The 22,344-nt window shown below is 32.2% G+C and overlaps 1 protein-coding gene across 7 annotated transcripts in view; it reads right to left on the bottom strand.

Annotated features, from left to right (window-relative positions):
• Positions 1-8,526: 8,526 nt before the first annotated feature.
• LOC128221379 (neogenin-like) overlaps positions 8,527-22,344 on the bottom strand; it is a 96,648-nt gene continuing 82,830 nt past the window's right edge. For 4 of the 7 annotated variants that reach the window (XM_052929989.1, XM_052929992.1, XM_052929988.1 and 1 more), the window contains 4 exons: positions 21,318-21,401; positions 18,560-18,814; positions 14,840-14,994; positions 8,527-13,967 (listed from right to left, as the gene is read on the bottom strand). In XM_052929989.1, coding sequence (XP_052785949.1) covers positions 13,869-13,967; positions 14,840-14,994; positions 18,560-18,814; positions 21,318-21,401 — 593 coding nt within the window. In that variant the 3' untranslated portion in view covers positions 8,527-13,868. The remainder of the gene's footprint in view (positions 13,968-14,839; positions 14,995-18,559; positions 18,815-21,317; positions 21,402-22,344) is intronic. The other 3 variants (XM_052929993.1, XM_052929994.1, XM_052929995.1) reach the window with 2 other exon arrangements.

Genomic DNA, 22,344 nt, shown 5'->3' with positions numbered 1-22,344 from the left:
GCAAACAAAAATTTAATTTTCTTATTTTCGTCGTCTAGGATGTGTCACTGTCACAGCCTCTGAATCTCAAATGTGTTCTTAATTCTTTTCAGTGTCAGTGAATATACCATTTTGTAAGTTCAATCTATAATGGGGTTATCATGTAGCAAAGTCAGCACACTTCGTATTCATTAATGCTGATATTGTCCTCTAATAAAAATGTATTGGGGTAAAACGATTTACTGGTGATGAAAGTCAAAGCATGTTTCTCCATCTTTATTACATTATCATTTTCATTCAAATATACATGTCATATACGATCAGAAATTGTATGAATGGCAAACTACAGTATGTTAAAATGTGAGGCACTAATGTCAAATTCATAATGCCGTTACAAATGTGTGACGTCTGTTTTAAGATGCACTCTCACAGATTGACCGTTCTGGCAACTATTTTACATATTTTGTTTTGGAATGAGCTAAATTTTGCGTAAGTGTATGGAATCAGTGATACACGACTGCTGACAAAAGATCAAATAGCAGTTATTCATATCAACGTTCCAAAATTGCTATGTTGTGGCTTAAAGCGTTACTAACACTTTAAGAAAAAGGAGTTGTTGGCAGTTTTTCAAACTGCTGAGATTTGTGATATTTTTAGTTCTCTCATATGACTGAAATGAAAGCATTGATACCAAAATCTTCTTAGAAAATGTATATATATATAAATGTCAAAAATAGCAATATGTGAGAGTGCAGCTTTAAACGCAAGTGCCACGTAGCGTACAACAAAACTCCTCTGTTCCACTGTTGTTTCTGGTTGAATCAAGGGCATATCAGAGTTACTATTTCAGCCGGAGTTATGGGATATTCTATACACTCATGTGAATATTGTCTCCGACAACCTTTGTACCAAGTTTCATTTGAACATCTCGGTTATACGATCTTAACTAACTTCCAAGATTTAAGTTTTCCCAGCCATTCCAAACACCAAGGCTATCACAATACTTCATTTTGTTCAAAAACCCACCAGCTAAAAATGACCTAAAAGTGAATTAAACATATACACAAATAAATGAAAAGGAAAATGGTAACAAATATATATGCATGTTTTAATGGTTTTGTGAATTTGATAACATCCTTACACATGTTTTAATGGACCTATTGAATTGAAAACATCATAACGTTTGTTTTTAACAGACAAGTTTAATTGAAAACATCTTTATCCATGTGTTTAATGGTCTTGTGAAATTGAAAACATCATGATTCATATTTTAATGGATAAGTTAAATGAAAACATCATAATTCACTTTTTAATGGACTAATGCAATTGAAAACATCACAGCGCATTCCTAACCATGAATCGAATACGAAACATTGACAAAATTTATGAGACAATAAAACATGATAAAAACACACACAGTAATGAATTAACAGAAAACTGTATCATATTCATTTTTTAAAGGGTTCTTTACTATTACAGACATCAAACACTATTTAAACTGATAAGAAAACAATAAAAATATGCATTTTTGTCTTCATATTTTCAAATATTTGTGAACACCATTTTTTTCTAATGATGATTTCAATTTTTTAGCATTGCATTGGTCATTAAAATATCCATATCTGATCGTATAAAACATAAGCAGTTCTCATTTTATATTGAATGTATGTGATAGATTTTCGCATTACTCTATGACATGGTTACTGATATGCCTTTACCGATGAAATTATCCTGTGTATTGGTTAGTGTTTTATGTCATGTATATAATACGTGTTTATGCGTGATAATTTACAATAAACCGATGACCATCAGGTAATAAAAAATAAATTGTAAGAGTCCCTTTATGAATGACATATTTAAAAATAAAAACATATAAAACACAATTTAAAACGTAAAATGCTCACAACACGTTAATTGAACGTTGGTTCTGTACACATCCTATTACCAATAAGTTATCGCTCTATTCACAACTATACAAAATGATAAAAAAAATAATGCGATGTAAAATATACAAAAATCCCCCATACAATTAGTCAACTTATAAAACAATAAGCACTATTGTATGAAGATATTAGACAATTAGAAGTGATAGAATAATGAATTTACAAAAATATCAAGGTTTGTTTCTTTCGTTTCATCATGATCCAACTTGAATTTTTTTTAATCATCTCATTTCATTTGGACAAATTACTTGCTTTAAACTTATTTTTTACAAAGAAATTGTGGTGTTCACCATTTGTTGAGTACAATGCGTGAGGTTTAATATTTGCAACGCCATTATTTGACCATTGCCAGACAGTCAAAAAATACATCTACAATAGCCTAACAGTGGTATTGATATGCACCAAATTGGAAGCCGTCGGATATCTAAATGTCTTATTCATGATCACTTGAACACGTCATGCAACAGTTATTGAGTTATTAGTTACAAAATTTGTCCCCATAGCATAGTTATACACATCAGATTCCAAGTTTCCTGACCCTTTAGCACTAAAACATCTGTTCAAATGTTGTCAGTAAAAAATGGTGCTATGTATCCTAACAGTAGTACTATAAGGTGGAGGTTTAAATTTATAAAATGGCTGACCAATTACTAATCTTTATCTAACAGCTTAAATAAGATAGATATACATGTATTCCTACATATGCAACAAGAAAATATGTAAAAAAAATCATAAAATAACAAACTAAAATATGTAAAACAATATTGTTCACAACTCATAGTAAAAGAACAAAACAGATATCTTGCATTAAAAACATAAAATTCATAGAACTTATGAGAAGACATGGAATAGGTTAACATTTAATGAACGTTAAAAAATAAATGAAATAATCCAAACATTCTGGATGCATAACTGTTGTATCTCCACATGGAAGTATAATTCCATAACGTTCTACCTTCATTTGTTCAACTTGATAAGAATCATATACAACAGAGCTTGTTTTACAATGAAAATGGCCTAGGAGTTCTGAATGGTTCATGCAGAAAAGGGTCTCAGTACATTTTTTGAATTATCAGATTATGGCTTCGTATTTAATATGTTTTAAGCAAATTAAAAAAAAATAAAATGCCTTAAAGAAAACATGGCTTAAACTAACATCACACCGTGGTAACCAAAATTCTATTTTCAGTAGGAAGAAACTATGTCCATTGTTAGATCACATCAGGTTAACAATTAGACCACTTCTGTTTGCTGTGGTTCATGCAATCGAAGTTTTTAAAAGTTGCTTAAATTGTAATTCCTAAAACATAACCCTTAAAAGGGATTTATTCCCAAAGTACACTTTAAGGCCTGGCCCCATATTGAATGGTCTTTCTAGGCTGCTGTTTTTGGAAGGCTGTGGCCTAGACCCCTTTTAAAACTGCACTTTTACAGATTACCATTTTTACAACTTTTTTTTATTTTTTGTCTTCGAAAGAGCAAATATTTTGCGTAAAAATCTGCAAACCAATGGTATAGGACTGCTTCGAAATATCAAATCGTAAATTTTTATATTTTAATTCGAAAATTAATGTTTTATGGCTTAAACCGTTACTAACGGTTTAAGAAAAATGCACAAAACATCAATTGTTGAAATTTAATATAAAAATCTGTGATCTAATTTTTGTTCAGCATTAATATTGACTGGTTTCCATGGATTTTCGAAAAAAAAAATGGCTCTTTCTAAGACTAAAACTAAAAACAGTGGCATAAACGTTTAATCTGTGCGAGTGCAGCAGTAAGGGTTTTTCTATTGTTATTGATGTAAATGTGCTAGCAAAAAATATTCTTTACATCTAAATAGTTGAAATCTGATTCATCCTGAAATTTAGAACCCCTACAAATTCATGTTATATCAGCAAACATAAAAAACAAACAAACAATAAAACAGCATTAAAATAAACACAGAGATAAAATACAATACAAAATGTACATAACACAATATACACATGAGACCTTGTTCATAATGATTCACCACATAGAAATATGGTCCAAACTTTAGCATCAGCATTGCTTAAATGATAAATAAAACAGAACTACAGTCACCCTAATGCAATAAGTCAATAGCTGCATATACAAATAGAAGCAGATGTTGAGTTCTTGCACTATGATGAGTAACTAACATTGGCCTGTATTTAATCTCTGATTCTTTGCTTGAAAATTGCAATAAATGTTCATTTTAGTCCAAAGCTTGTTTATAATGCCTGTGTATTTCAAAATGATAATTGGAAAACACGAGGTTAACATGATATAGGGCCTAGTAATAGGCAATGTCTCTTACTCTATATGTAAACGGTATACGGTACTCGAAATGATCATCAGAAACACATGTGGTTGATCTTTGGAAGCAAGAATATTATGCTTTTCATTTAAGCTGGGGAAGAGGCAATTTCTGTATCTAACTATTAACCCATACAGCGTTGATTATGATGCAAGTTTAATTCAATCATCAATCTATATAACTGCTCTCCATTATCAGAAATACAATCTATTTTCAATCAAAATATTTTTACTTGAAATATGAAATATATAAAACTTACATCAGAAAATATAAAATCAATAAAATACAATACAAAATTGGCAATAAATGGTGTAACTTATAATGTTATGCCCATGATATGCGTGCAAATAATTCCTTAACTACATGTATATCATTATGAATATGAGTACAAATATTATGAAAACAATGGCACCATTTTGATTCTGATTTTCAAAACATTTCATACTGTACAACATATCAATATCATAAATGTTCAGAGTTAAATACAAGTCCTACTTTTTCAACATCCTGTATTTCCTACAACTGATTCAGAATTTATATAAGAAAAAAAAATTCTGGTACATTGTATTAAAATCAGCAGTATACAGATCTTCTTTGATTATCAGTTACATATAAACACATAACTAAATTATAATTGTTCAATAATTGAATTATAACTGGTGAATAAGTAAATAATCTTTTAGCCAAACAGAGCTGCTACGATGTATATATCTGAACATCCTTGGTTTCTTCTTTATCCATTTTTGAATCCATTCTGTGTCTTTTCCGGTTTTTCATAAACCACTGCACAAATGTCATCAAACCATATTGTCCATTCCTGGTTTTATAAATATTCCCATGCACCCTGCCATTTTAAACACACCATTGGGTAATGAAACAAGCAATCACATTGTCCACCCATTTATCCTCTTTTCTAAATTACTTAGAACTCTTTCTTTGAGTTTTTGTATTCACTATCACTAGAATGCCATTTTGCAAAATGAGGTCTCAATGCACAAGTCAAAAGTCTTCCTCATCCTCAATAACAAAGTAGTAACACAACAGACATTTAATGTTCTATCTTCAGAAAAATTCTAATGTACTCGTGAGGTTAAACAAAATTAACAAAATGGAAATTTTGCTACAACACAGTCATGTTGCGTTCAGCCATACAATTTACCATTTAATGCAATAAAACACTAACTCACATGTCAACTCTCAAGTCTAATTGTGTTTTGGCATTCAAGTCACATATTTAACTGTTTAATTTAGTACACCATTAACCCATGCCAACAAACAAGTATTCATGTGTTAGCATTCATACAATTAACCTTTCTAATGCAATAATTTAGTAAGTCTTGTGCTAGCACTCAAAGTCTTGTTGTGTTATGGCATTTAAGTCTTTCATAAGTCCTTCCAAGTTCGCCATTTCAGCTGTCAATTCCTCTGTACTCACTGACTTCTGAAATATGAAGTATGAATGCTGGTGTAACGACTTTGTATAAAGTAACACACATAAAAGATTTCAAACAAATCATGTGAGTAATTTGAATCATCTAGCCCTCTACGCAAGACAGATGATATGACACATCGAGCCCTCTATGCAAGGCTTTTAATTTGAAACATCGAGCTCCCTATGCGTCATAATATGCCACCTATGTGTAGGGCGATTTGTGAAAATAAAGAACTACATTAAATGTGGGAATACTGGGCTACTTTTAAAGAAGCACTCTTACTCCCAAATAAGATTTACCAAAATTGATACAATTGTTTTGATATATCTAAACGGATAATAAATGTCTAAAACAATGGATCTCACAATGGAGGATACCGAGTGTAATTGGAAAGAAATGTGCAAAAAAACATGGTATTTCTACCTTATGAGACGATAGTAGACCACAGAAAATCTTTATGCACTCACCAATCATTAAATATTTGTGCGTTTTCTTGTTATCAGTATAAATGAGTATTTTCCTTAAATGCATTATTTTATAAGTTAAAGTTTGATTACTCAAAATTTATGTTTGTTATACATGTGCATGTATTGATTTTGAATAAGAGAGTAACTTTAAACAACTACAAACCTGAATATCTTCTTCTGCTTCTGTTTTCAGAACACCTGGTTTAGGGGACCTCATAGGGGCCATCATGGCGCGGGGTTTAATTGGTCCGCTAGAAATGGGAAAAGCCGTGTGAACCTTTTTAAATGGGGTCCCTGTCTGTTGTGGCTTCACTGAAAGAGAGAAAGATATGAGTAATGTTACATGCTGACCTGCAAAACTGTAAAAAGATCATAATCATTCTATAAATGTAGTTCCTGCCTACTTGTAAACAACCTCTGATATGTGAACAACGGAATTAGAAAACAGAAGGTGTTGTAGGAGACACATACTGGGAAAACTCGTTAACTCGTTTTAACCACTTGCAAAGTTGGCCAAAATTTAACAAAAACCTCTTTGGTGGTAGACGGTCGGTTAGGATGTAGAGAGTATAGTGTTGTTCCTCGTACACCTGTATTTCTGTGATAATGCAACATCATAGTTTGCAAATTCTTCAAATAGTTGGTATCATTGCATTTTCTTTCTTTACTTTATTCCGTATTCAACAGTAAACTATTACGCCGTTAAAATAATAATAAAAAATAATTTTCTAAACAGAAGACCTTAACAAGTGCACTATTTCGTTTGTTTTAACATCCGGAGCGTGTGAACCAGCTGCAGCTCGATTTTGTGTTTATAACGCGTATATTGTACTTGGAAAACTCTGGTTTGGGCACAGTAAGCACGTCAACATTCCCTTATGCCTCGCGTATATATTTGGGCACACACCATGTTAATCACGTGACTCTAAAAAATAAACGATTGTATGGGTAAATTATATGAAAATTACCAGTAGTATGGATTTATTGCATTTTAACGAAATATACCTACAAAAACCTATAAAAAGGAAAGAGAAGTTAAGCATTAAAAGGTATATATAGCTGAATTCCGGCTTAAGCCAGAGCTGCATTCTGCTTGTCAAGGGAGAACACTGTGTATGAGATTTATTTGCACCGGCAAGCAGACAACAGGTTTAGCGCATAGGCGCAGATTTGTATTTGAGGGTGAGTCGAATAGAAACGGCCCAAAATAAAAGTCACTAGCAGAAAAGTACCTGTTCAACAGAAGCACAAGCATTACATAATTTTTAGAGACAGATAATGCCTAAAGTTACCTCCAGTGCCTTATAGACAGAAATTTGGGATCCCCAGTTCGTAAGCATCGCATCTCATTATGGCCAAAACTATTGACTGCTACCGGACATCCGTATGATCGGAGGGTACACAAGGGTAACATTTCGGGCGGCTGTTATAGGTACCGGATACTTAGTTGTAAAGTGCCACGAAGCACACAGTTTTTCGTTAAGTAGAGTTGCTGCGTATCCAATATGTTTAATTTTAGGCAGCATTACCTTTATGTTTAGGTCTATATACTAGTATAGAGATTAATATTTTAAGCATTGTTTAAATGTATTTAGTTAATGTTGTGATAGTGTCATAGACGATTCTTTAAGTATTTATGAGCATGACAAGTGTGACGGCGACAGTAACGGAGGTTTAAGAAATTGCATGTTTGCTTCAAATAGTCAGAAAATAATTGAAGGAAGAGATCAATGACTGAAAAATAATTTGCTATACCAAGAGTATATAATCGTGAAAGAAACCGACAGTAAAAAGCACATGTCTTTGTTATTGTCAAAACCTTCAGGCCATGTAGCTGTCACTACCTTTACCCTATGGCAATGTCACAATATCTAGGAAATGACACTATCACAATCTCTAGTTTGTGTCGCTACTACACTATGTCACGTTTATAACCTCTAGAATATATAACACTGTCACAACCTCTAGCTTATGTCGCTACTACACTATGTCACTTATGCAACCTCTAGGGTATGACCCTATAACATCCTCTAGCTTATGTCGCTACTAGACTATGTCACTTTTACACCTCTAGGGTATGACACTTTAACAACCTAATGGCTATGTGACAACTTCTCGGATATGTCGCTATAACAACCTATAGGCTCGTTACCATTCACAACCTCTTGGCTCTGTCACTTTCACAACGTCTAGGATGTGTCACTGTCACAGCCTCTAAATCTCAAATATGTTCTTAATTCTTTTCACTGTCAGTGAAAATAGCATTTTGTTCATTCAATCTATAATGAGGTTATCATGTAGCAAAGTCAGCACACTTCGTATTCGTTAATGCTGATATTGTCCTCTAATTAAAATGTATTGGGGTAAAACGATGAAAGTCAAAGCATGTTTCTCCATCTTTATTACATTATCATTTTCATTCAAATATACATGTCATATACGATCAGAAATTGTATGAATGGCAAACTACAGTATGTTAAAATGTGAGGCACTAATGTAAAATTCATAATGCCGTTACAAATGTGTGACGTCTGTTTAAAGATGCACTCTCACAGATTGACCGTTCTGGCAACTGTATTACATATTTTATCTTGGAGCTAAATTTTGCGTAAGTGTATGGAATCAGTGATACACGACTGCTGACAAAAGATCAAATCGCAGTTATTCATATTAACGTTCATAAATTGCTATATTATGGCTTAAAGCGTTACTAACACTTTGAGAACAAGGAGTTTTTGGCAGTTTTTCAAACTGCTGAGATTTGTGATATTGTTAGTTGATACCAAAATCAGCGGCTTCTTAGAATACATATATATATATATATATAGATAGATGTAAATGTCAAAAATAGCAATATGTGAGAGTACAGCTTTAAACGCAAGTGCCACGTAGCGAACAACAAAACTCCTCTGTTCCATTGTTGTTTCTGGTTGAATCAAGGGCATATCAGAGTTACAATTTCAGCCGGAGTTATGGGACATTCTATACTTTCATGTGAATATTGTCTCCGGCAACCTTTGTATCAAGTTTCATTTGAACATCTCGGTTATACGATCTTAACTAACTGCCAAGATTAAAGTTTTCCCAGCCATTCCAAACACCAAGGCTATCACAATACTTTATTTTGTTCAAAAACCCACCAGCTAAAAATGACCTAAAAGTGAATTAAACATATACACAAATAAATGAAAAGGAGAATGGTAACACATATATATGCATGTTTTAATGGTTTTGTGAATTTGATAACATCCTTGCACATGTTTTAATGGACCAGTTGAATTGAAAACATCATAACGTTTGTTTTTAATGGACAAGTTAAAATGAAAACATCGTTATCCATGTGTTTAATGGTCTTGTGAAATTGAAAACATCGTGATTCATGTTTTTAATGGACAAGTTAAATGAAAACATCATAATTCACTTTTTAATGGACTAATGCAATTGAAAACATCACAGCGCATTCCTAACCATGAATTGAATACGAATCATTGACAAAATTTATGAGACAATAAAACATGATAAAAACACACACAGAAATGAATTGACATTAAACTGTATCAAATTCATTTTATAAAGGGTTCTTTACTATTACAGACATCAAACACTATTTAACTGACAAGAAAATAATAAAAATATGCATTTTTGTCTTCATATTTTCTAATATTTGTGAACACCATTTTTTTCTAATGATGATTTCAATTTTTTAGCATTGCATTGGTCATTAAAATATCCATATCTGATCATATAAAACATAAGCAGTTCTCATTTTATATTGAATGTATGTGATAGATTTTCACATTACTCTATGACATGGTTACTGATATGCCTTTAGGGATGAAATTACCTGTGTATTTGTTAGTGTTTTATGTCATGTATATAATACGTGTTTATGCGTGATAATTTACAATAAACCGATGACCATCAGGTAATAAAAAATAAATTGTAAGAGTCCCTTTATGAATGACATATTTAAAAATAAAAACATATAAAACACAATTTAAAACGTAAAATGCTCACAACACGTTAATTGAACGTTGGTTCTGTACACATCCTATTACCAATAAGTTATCGCTCTATTCACAACTATACAAAATGATAAAAAAAAATAATGCGATGTAAAATATACAAAAATCCCCCATACAATTAGTCAACTTATAAAACAATAAGCACTATTGTATGAAGATATTAGACAATTAGAAGTGATAGAATAATGAATTTACAAAAATATCAAGGTTTGTTTCTTTCGTTTCATCATGATCCAACTTGATTTTTTTTTAATCATCTCATTTCATTTGGACAAATTACTTGCTTTAAACTTATTTTTTACAAAGAAATTGTGGTGTTCACCATTTGTTGAGTACAATGCGTGAGGTTTAATATTTGCAACGCCATTATTTGACCATTGCCAGAAAGTCAAAAAATACATCTACAATAGCCTAACAGTGGTATTGATATGCACCAAATTGGAAGCCGTCGGATATCTAAATGTCTTATTCCTGATCACCTGAACACGTCATGCAACAGTTATTGAGTTATTGGTTACAAAATTTGTCCCCATAGCATAGTTATACACATCAGATTCCAAGTTTCCTGACCCTTTAGCACTAAAACGTCTGTTCAAATGTTGTCAGTAAAAAATGGTGCTATGTAACCTAACAGTAGTACTATAAGGTGGAGGTTTAAATTTAAAAAATGGCTGACCAATCACTAATCTATATCTAACAGCTTAAATAAGATAGATATACTTGTATTCCTACATATGCAACAAGAAAATATGTAACAGAAATTCATAAAATAACAAACTAAAATAATGTAAAACAATATTGTTCACAACTCATAGTAAAAGATATTAGGTATTTAACAAAACAGATATCTTGCATTAAAAACATAAAATTCATAGAACTTATGAGAAGACATGGAATAGGTTAACATTTTATGATAGTTAAAAAATAAAACGAAATAATCCAAACATTCTGGATGCATAACTGTTGTATCTCCACATGGAAGTATAATTCCATAACGTTCTACCTTCATTTGTTCAACTTGATAAGAATCATATACAACAGAGGTTGTTTTACAATGAAAATGGCCTAAGAGTTCTGAATGGTTCATGCAGAAAAGGGTCTCAGTACATTTTTTGAATTATCAGATTTTGGCTCTGTATTTAATATGTTTTAAGCAAAGTAAAAAAAGTAAAATGCCTTAAAGAAAAAATGGCTTACACTAACATCACACCGTGGTAACCAAAATTCTATTTTCAGTATGAAGAAACTACGACCATTGTTAGATTACATCAGGTTAACAATTAGACCACTTCTGTTTGCTGTGGTTCATGCAATCGAAGGTTTTAAAGGTTGCTTAAATTGTAATTCCTAAAACATAACCCTTAAAAGGGACTTATTTCCAAAGTACACTTTAAGGCCTGGCCCCCTATTGAATGGTCTTTCTAGGCTGCTGTTTTTGGAAGGCTGTGGCCTAGACCCCTTTTAAAACTGCACTTTTACAGATTACCATTTTTACAACTTTTTTTATTTTTTGTCTTCGAAAGAGCAAATATTTTGCGTAAAAATCTGCAAACCAATGGTATAGGACTGCTTCGAAATATCAAATCGTAATTTTTATATTTTATTTCGAAAATTAATGTTTTATGGCTTAAACGTTACTAACGGTTTAAGAAAAATGCACAAAACATCAATTGTTGAAATTTAATATAAAAATATGTGATCTAATTTTTGTTCAGCATTAATATTGACTGGTTTCCATGGATTTTCGAAAAAAAAAAATGGCTCGTTCTAAGACAAAAACTAAAAACAGTGGCATAAACGTTTAATCTGTGCGAGTGCAGCTTTAAGGGTTTTTCTATTGTTATTAATGTTAATGTGCTAGCAAAAAAGATTCTTACATCTGAATAGTCTGAAGTTGAAATCTGATTCATCCTGAAATTTAGAACCCCTACAAATCAAGTTATATCAGCAAACATAAAAAACACAATAAAACACCCTTAAAATAAACACAGAGATAAAACAATACAAAATGTACATAACACAATATACACATGAGACCTTGTTCATAATGATTCACCACATAGAAATATGGTCCAAACTTTCGCATCAGCATTGCTTAAATGATAAATAAAACAGAACTACAGTCACCCTAATGCAATAAGTCAATAGCTGCATATACAAATAGAAGCAGATGTTGAGTTCTTGCACTATGATGAGTAACTAACATTGGCCTGTATTTAATCTCTGATTCTTTGCTTGAAAATTGCAATAAATGTTCATTTTAGTCCAAAGCTTGTTTATAATGCCTGTGTATTTCAAAATGATAATTGGAAAACACCAGGTTAACATGATATAGGGCCTAGTAATAGGCAATGTCTCTTACTCTATATGTAAACGGTATACGGTACTCGAAATGATCATCAGAAACACATGTGGTTGATCTTTGGAAGCAAGAATATTATGCTTTTCATTTAAGCTGGGGAAGAGGCAATTTCTGTATCTAACTATTAACCCATACAGCGTTGATTATGATGCAAGTTTAATTCAAACATCAATCTATATAACTGCTCTCCATTATCAGAAATACAATCCATTTTCAATTAAAATATTTTCACTTAGTATAAAATATATAAAACTTACATCAGAAAATATAAAATCAATAAAATACAATACAAAATTGGCAATAAATGGTGTAACTTATAATGTTATGCCCATGATATGCGTGCAAATAATTCCTTAACTGCATGTATATGATTATGAATATGAGTACAAATATTATGAAAACAATGGCACCATTTTGATTCTGATTTTCAAAACATTTCATACTGTACAACATATCAATATCATAAATGTTCAGAGTTAAATACAAGTCCTACTTTTTCAACATCCTGTATTTCCTACAACTGATTCAGAATTTATATAAGAAAAAAACAATCTCCTAATTCTGGTACATTGTATTAAAATCAGCAGTATACAGATCTTCTTTGATTATCAGTTACATATAAACACATAACTAAATAATAATTGTCCAATAATTGAATTATAATTGGTGAATAAGTAAATAATCTTTTAGCCAAACAGAGCTGCTACGATGTATATATCTGAACATCCTTGGTTTCTTCTTTATCCATTCTTGAATCCATTCTGCGTCTTTTCCAGTTTTTCATAATCCACTGCACAAATGTCATCAAACCATATTGTCCATTCCTGGTTTTATAAATATTCCCATGCACCCTGCCATTTTAAACACACCATTGGGTAATGAAACAACCAATCACATTGTCCACCCATTTATCCTCTTTTCTAAATTACTTAGAACTCTTTCTTTGAGTTTTTGTATTCACTATCACTAGAATGCCATTTTGCAAAATGAGGTCTCAATGCACAAGTCAAAAGTCTTCCTCATCCTCAATAACAAAGTAGTAACACAACAGACATTTAATGTTCTATCTTCAGAAAGATTCTAATGTACTCTTGAGGTTTAACACAATGGACATTTGGTACAACACAGTCATGTTGCGTTCAGCCATACAATTTACCATTTAATGCAATAAAACACTAAGTCACATGTCAGCTCTCAAGTCTAATTGTGTTTGGGCATTCAAGTCACATAACTAACTGTTTAATTTAGTACACCACTAACCCATGCCAACAAACCAGTCTTCATGTGTTAGCATTCATACAATTAACCTTTCTAATGCAGTAATTTGGTAAGTCTTGTGCTAGCACTCAAAGTCTTGTTGTGTTATGGCATTTAAGTCTTTCATAAGTCCTTCCAAGTTCGCCATTTCAGCTGTCAATTCCTCTGTACTCACTGACTTCTGAAATATGAAGCATGAATGCTTGTGTAACGACTTTGTATTAAGTAACACACATAAAAGTTTTCAAACAAATCATGTGACTAATTTGAATCATCTAGCCCTCTACGCAAGACCGATGATATGACACATCAAGCCCTCCACGCAAGACCGATGATATCACACATCTAGCGCTCTACGCAAGACTGATGATGTGAGACATCGAGCCCTCTACGCAAGGCTTTTAATTTGAAACATCGAGCTCCCTATGCGCGCACCAACAAAGCTAATTTTCATTCCAACAAAGTACTTTTATATTTGATATACCCGGTATTTGAACATTTATTATTGAATTTTAGTTGTGAAATTCACAACTTTGTTATGCAAAATTTGTGTAAAGTGAACACTGACTTTCTAGATTTAAAGTTACATAATACAGTGTGACAACCCTATAAACTACGCCATAATATGCCACCTATGTGTGGGGCGATTTGTGAAAATAAAGAACTACATTAAATGTGGGAATACTGGGCTACTTTTAAAGAAGACTCTTACTCCCAAATAAGATTTACCAAAATTAGTACAATTATTTTGTTATATATCAAAACGGATGATAAATGTCTAAAACAATGGATCTCACATTGGAGGATACCGAGTGTAATTTGAAAGAAATGTGCAAAAATAGTGGTATTTCTACCTTATGAGACCACAGTAAATCTTTATGCACTCACCAATCATTTAATATTTGTGCGTTTTCTTGTTATCAGTATTAATTCTTATTTTCCGTAAATGCATTATTTAATAATCAGTTCAAAGGTTTATTACTCAAAATTTATGTTTGTAATACATGTGCTTGAATTGATTTAGAATAAGAGTCACTCTAAACAACTACAAACCTGAATGTCTTCTTCTGCTTCTGTTTTCAGAACATCTGGAGCAGATTTAGGGGACACCATAGGGGCCATCATGGCGCGGGGTTTGATTGGTCCACTAGAAATGGGAGGGGCCGTGTGAACCTTTTTAAATGGGGTCGCTGTCTGTTGTGGCTTCACTGAAAGAGAGAACAATAGGAGTCATTTTACATGCTTACCTTCAAAAAGATCATTCTTTCAATAAAAGTAGTTCCTGCCTTCTTGTAAGCAGCCTTTGATATGTAAACAACTGATGATAAAAAACATGATAATATTAAGTAAAAAGCATTAAAATTTATATTGCATCACTAAACAAGTATTTGAACAACAAAGCATTAAAAAATGATTGTTTTGCTTTATTAAGGAATCCGCTATACAAATAAGCTTAGCATTTAAAATAGATATTAGTAGTAATGTTAAATATTTAAGAGTTTAAGAACGGGAAAACAATTTTACTTATTAAAATCAAGATACAACAAGAACTATGGCTTACAGAATAAGATACTAATTACCCACAAAAACTTAAATGAAATTTTAAATGAGATGTTAATTTACCATTGTTGAAAGATTGTTTACATAAAAAATTTATCTATGAGAGTCCCTTTAAAAATTCTACCGAAGGTCACTGTATAATACCAGGTCAATTATAGGATTTCCTTTGGAAATCGTAATCTAAGTTGCATTTTTTCATTCTCTCTGTCAGTGATTATAATATGCCCCAAAATAAATATTGAGTGGTTTTGGTTGTAAAAATGTTGTAAAAACTTGTTTTAACCAATGGACTAACATTAGGGTCGGTATTTTTGTAGGTATGGTGAAGTTACATAAACAAGAATGTTTTTAAGGCATATTCATATTAATAGTACATTCCCATTCTATATCTGCAACGTCATCTCAGAATATGAGTCCTATTGTGGCATTTATGTTAACAACAATTTTTTTAAAGCTGCAACCTCATAGATTGACAGTTTTTCCTTTTTTTCAGAATCAGCTGATATATTTTATCAATGCCTTCATTTCAGTCATATAAGATAACTCTCAATAGAATAGATCTCAATTGAAATGGAAAACTGCCGAAAACCTTTTTCTTTAAGCGTTAGTAATGCCATAAAACATCAATTTTCGATTGTAAATATGAAAAACTGTGTGCTGATCTTTTGTCAACAGCTTTATATCACTAGTTTCTAGACATTTACGCACAATTTGGCTCATTCCAAGATAAAAAAATAAAAAAAAGTTGTCAAATGGTCAATCTGTGAGAGTTAATCTTTAACCATAAGATAAGATATTAAAACACACTTAAAACAATGTGTACAGTGTAAAAGAACCTTTTGGGAAAATATTTTTAAATAGCTATGAATACTTGTCTACAAGAAACAAAATCACTATGTTGAAAATGAACATCCCTTTTTTATTCACAGGACCCATTATTGACCATTGATGTCACAAATACATACATATATATTGGGTATATGTATATGATACTAATTTAAAGAAAAGTATAAACATTTGGTTAACATATACATGTACCATGCTTGTTAAAATATTCAGCCATTGTTATGGCTATTCCATTTAAACATTATTATAACCCCCGTGGGGAAAGGCACTTTAAAATTATACCACCCCCCTATAGAAGCAAATTCACCCTTTTGGGGTCCAAATTAGTGAAAAAAGACACCCAACCATTTACTTAAAGTAAAATTGCCTCCCGCCGTGGGTTATATGTTTAAATGGAATAGCTGTAAGTAATTGTTAGTACCTCTATAATACAAACACGGTTAAAAAAGTCAGGTTATACAAACAGGTCATGCTTGTTCGTTTTTGAATTCAGTTAATGATTTGTAGTGTTATAATAGAAATTAATATCTAGACAAACGCAGGAATGGTATTAGACTCTTTGATAAACACGCCTGAACGAAATGCACTTGGCATGAATTTTTACTTAACAATCCATGTTTTTCTGGTTTTAAAAGGAGGGTGCTGCAGAAGGGGAACAAGGTGCTGAGGGAGAAAACGCCACTCTGTATTTGGCTGTGAAAAATGATGGCAGGTGGGTGCATATAAACATCGAATCTTTTGGGTGAAAGGGAATCCATAAAACGGCACAAGCTAAATTTAAAATGAACTGTAAAATGTACAGTCACGACTGTATTTATTATGTATCAATCATCGATTGGTTATTAACTCCTATTTGGTCCAATTCTTAACACTAGCTCCAAGTAGGGCTTAAACCAAAATACCAATTAAACTACATAAATAACCTTTAAGACAGCAAACCCTCTCGAGCACCAGACTTCCTAAGTATATAACTACATAAATAACAGAAAACCCTCTTGGGCACCAGACTTCCTAAGTATATAACTACATAAATAACAGAAAACCCTCTTGGGCACCAGACTTCCTAAGTATATAACTACATAAATAACAGAAAACCCTCTTTGGTACCAGACTTCCTAAGTATATAACTACATAAATAACCTTTAAGACAGCAAACCCTCTTGGGCACCAGACTTCCTAAGTATATAACTACATAAATAACAGAAAACCCTCTTGGGCACTAGACTTCCTAAGTATATAACTACATAAATAACAGAAAACCCTCTTTGGCACCAGACTTCCTAAGTATATAACTACATAAATAACAGAAAACCCTCTTGGGCACCAGACTTCCCAAGTATATAACTACATAAATAACAGAAAACCCTCTTGGGCACTAGACTTCCTAAGTATATAACTACATAAATAACAGAAAACCCTCTTGGGCACCAGACTTCCTAAGTATATAACTACATAAATAACAGAAAACCCTCTTTGGCACCAGACTTCCTAAGTATATAACTACATAAATAACCTTTAAGACAGCAAACCCTCTTGGGCACCAGACTTCCTAAGTATATAACTACATAAATAACAGAAAACCCTCTTGGGCACCAGACTTCCTAAGTATATAACTACATAAATAACAGAAAACCCTCTTTGGCACCAGACTTCCTAAGTATATAACTACATAAATAACAGAAAACCCTCTTTGGCACCAGACTTCCTAAGTATATAACTACATAAATAACAGAAAACCCTCTTGGGCACCAGACTTCCTAAGTATATAACTACATAAATAACAGAAAACCCTCTTTGGCACCAGACTTCCTAAGTATATAACTACATAAATAACAGAAAACCCTCTTGGGCACCAGACTTCCTAAGTATATAACTACATAAATAACAGAAAACCCTCTGGCAGGTGGAAACCTATACAACTACATAAGTAACATTTAGTGCCTACAAATGTAAATGCTTAGAATGTAGGAGATAATTAAATTAATGCTTACATTAACAAGTAACTTATATGAGGACTGAAGCAAAATAACAAAGCAATAAAGAATCAGTTGATACTGGTAGTAATTAAAAGTATAAATGTTCAGCTGAATGTTAAAAAAAGGCATACACCATAACTAATGCCTACTGAAATAGAATGAAGACTTTTTTTAAAAAGAATGTTTGTATTACAAATAATATTACCACCACCTCCTTTCTATCCACTATGAGACTAAATTTCAAAGTGGGTTAACTTAAATACACATTTTAGGAGTTATATTGGGCTAAACTATTTGTATTATGGGTGAAAAAAATGAACCCCCTTTGGTTATATAAATGGGATAGTCCAACTTCTATTAATAGGTCAGTTTTTAAAAATAGATTGGTTACCTATATGTTTGGGAGTGCTCGACTTTCCAGTAGGGGAGTCAGGTACACTAAAACTCCTAAGAGGGGATCGGGTACGACCAAAAGCAAAGGTCCCCGAATTGGAATGGACTATTCCAGGTGTCATACATGTACTTTCAGTTATTGAAATATCATTGGATGACATGTGTTTAACGGGCGAGGCTATTCCAGTAATAGGGGTGCGAGCTTTGTGTCTTCGATTGAGAGAGCCATGATGAGATGGAGTAGTGAATCCGCCTGCAAAAAGCCAGGATGTGAAACGTGAAGGATAATGAATGATCAAACAAAACATAATGACAAAATAATGGCAAAATTAGAACATAATGACAATGATAAAAGAAGAAGATTGATGACTTTAAAGGGACTAGACACTAGATTATACAGTTGCAAGAAAAAAAAGAATATTTTCAAAAACTAACATGCTGATGATTAACGACATTTGTATCTTTTTTTGCACATTTTTCAATTTAATTAAATCCCAGTAAGTTTAAAAATAACTACAAAATATTCATCTGTGCTTATTAACGGATATGATTTAAACTGGGAAACCATTATGCGTTTTTGGAAACAGGAAAACACAAAAGAGACAGCAACATGACTGTTCCGTTTATTATTTTAATCATTCAAAATGATGTACTGTACTATGGTATCGACCTCCTACTAGCCCGCATTGACAATTCAAGACTTGTTACGAGGAAATATTGTATTTGCCTACTTCTCGACCATCTGGTATCCAGTCCCTTTAAGAAACTGACAAGATATAGAATATCAAACAAAAATATGCATAAATAAAAATGTGACAATGAAAATGACAACAAGAAATGAAAAGATAAAGATAACGGCAAATATAATGAATAATGACAAATTAATGGCAAAGATAATAAATAATGACAGAGATAATAGCAAAGAGAATGAAAAGTGACAGAGATAATGGCAAAGATTATGAATAATGACAAAGATAATGGCAAAGAAAATAAATAATGACAGACATAATAGCAAAGATAATGAATAATGACAAAGATATTATGGCAAAGATAATGAATAATGACAAAAATAATTGCCAACTGCTTGTACTGCGCCGATATTTATTTATATAATATAATATGCAAGAAACAATTTTATGTCATATAATTCTTAATTGATGATGTGAAATGATCTATGTAAAGGGTTTGTTATAGGCTACTTATGCTGTATTCACACAATCATTAAAATAGCTCTCAAGGGGAAGTTATTTAGCTATATGTTTTGTCTTCTGGTGATAAGATGTTGCTATATTTCATTGAATTTGATTGAAACAAACACTAATGGTTTATATATATGAAGCAGGAGAATCAATGTCAGAATTAAAATTATACCAGACCAGATAACTCCATCTAGTCCTGCAAGTGTATATACCTGCATCCATGAAAAGCATAGGCTCTTAACAAATACACTAAATTGTAGCTTAAATAGAGCTCGGTGAAGCCTGTGTATAGTTTACTAAGTGAAAAGATGTAAAGGAAAATGTGTATATCAATGCTTGTATTACTAGCAATTGTTGGCAGATTTGTTTGTTCATTCCAAGGTTGGTATGATTAATGACAGAATGTATGCACAATGCAGAGATGTCACACAATGGCACAACAAAGGCATGTACATGTATGTAGAAGCATGGCAAATCAAAAGCAACAGCACTGCAATTTAAACTTTGAAAAGAAAAACTGTAATAACTCTATCATATTGTAATGGCATCCAGCTTGTAATGCTTAAGTCTGATGGTTCTGTTCAGTATGTATTGAGGAAAAAATGACCAAAACAGTTTTGTAGGGTGTTATATACAGTCGAAACTCATTGGCTCGAACTCTCAGGGACCGGCGAAAATACTTCGAGCCTCGAAAAATTAGAGCCAAGCGGAATTGCTTACATTCAATATAAAGAAATCGGTCCTTGAAAGCGAGCGAGTTCAACCCAACGAGGTTCGGCTGTATTTAAAAAAAGAAAGTAAATTCCTCTTTCTCTTTATGATGGCCAAGAACATGGAAAGTGACTGTCAATGTCCAAATGTAGTTGATTTTTTTAAGTTGAAAAGAGGAATTATATAACCAGGTCTTTAACTCTCAAGACAGAGTTATGGACCTTGCTTAACATTAAAGCATTCACTATCGACTAATCTAAGGATTACATAATAAATATTTATACATACATGTACAACTTTGTTTGAAATTTTCCAAAAATGCATAACATGTGTGTAATGAATTAGAACAGTTCTTCTTTTCAATATCTTATATATATATATACAGCACAAAACATCGCTCCATGCTGAGGTACACAACATAAAACAGAGAGCTTCATAGCAAAATATTCTCAAGAGGTTTGATTTCGGTAAGGGTTAAACCCTCATTCATTTCTCTCAAATTCATGCAATTTAATAGCTATTTTAGGTGGAAGAAATTATTGATAAGCTAAAAGCAAAATAACATCCTTATAACAAAGGGAAGTAACTGAAACAATTTTTAAATGACAACTTAAAAAAAAAGCAAATAATTTAAGATGAAACTTAAAACTCTTAGTTTTGAATGATATGTGAAAAAGAGCAGAAGTAATTTAAAGTAATACAAAAACCTAACAGCAATTAAAATGGCATATTATTATCAAAGGGAAGCAATTGGCACACTTTAAATAGCAAATTTATATCAAGGGGAAGTAATTGGCAGAAATTTAAATGGCAAATTAAAATCAAAGGGAAGTTAAAGATACATGCCATAGCCAACTCTGTGCATTTGTGATTCATCATAAGCTTCTGGGTGACCATGATCATCTCCTTCCATGCAGGGAACCAGGCGATCTGTAACAATGGTGAGAAAGGAGAGAAAATAACTAACGCTGGGAACCATGCAACCACAGTCTTACAACCAATCATAAAGCAGTTTACAAAAAGGTGGAAGAAACTAACAGCCAGTCACAAGAAAGTGTACAAAATTTACAAACTGCTAACAGATATGTCTATAACCAATCAAAAAGCTATTTACAAAAGATGTGGAAACCTAAACAGCCAATAATGAGAAAGTTTACAAAATGTTCAAGTTATTTAAAACATCTAAACACAAACAGTTTAGGAAATTTCCAACCAATGTTGTAGAAATCAAACAACTTACAACATATATGAATAAAATATAATTTTCAAATGCAAAATGAATAAATTTTAAGTAAATAAAGTGTGTATAAAAACCAGTGTTGATGTTGTAACACAGTTAACACCATGTGTCTAAAAGACTACAGCTACTAAGACATACACACACATCCAACACATCTATAGATACAAGATTTAAAGGCATTGTAGCTCACAGTTTAATGCAGCCAATGCCCCCCCCCCCCTTAATATCAAAACTTAGCCAATAGCATTCCATGTAAATATTTCAATTCATATAATACCAAGAATTTTAGACATTACCACCCTTTTATTGTGATGTATCAATTCTTAATACTGTTTACAAATAAACATAGCAAAGCATACTCATTCAATATAAAAGCACAGTCTCAAATCCATGTAATAAAGAGACAGTCTATTTATATTGCCCCAAAAGCGAATCAGAGAGTTAAGTTTTCGGTGCTTCAAAAACCGTTATTTAAGGCTATGTTTTAATTGGCTGATTGATGCGAAACCAATGCAAACTGTATGGATTCATTGAAGGTGTATGAGCCCGCCCCTTGTTAATATTAGTCTCACTTTGATAAGTAAAAGAAAACACTCAATGGCCGACTATGGCAGTCTGCCTCTTTCATGAGTG

This window comes from Mya arenaria, chromosome 16, assembly GCF_026914265.1.
Source record: "Mya arenaria isolate MELC-2E11 chromosome 16, ASM2691426v1".
NCBI classification, from domain to species: domain Eukaryota; kingdom Metazoa; phylum Mollusca; class Bivalvia; order Myida; family Myidae; genus Mya; species Mya arenaria.
The sequence above is the reverse complement of the archived record's forward strand: the minus strand, read 5'-3'. Positions and strand labels throughout refer to the sequence as shown.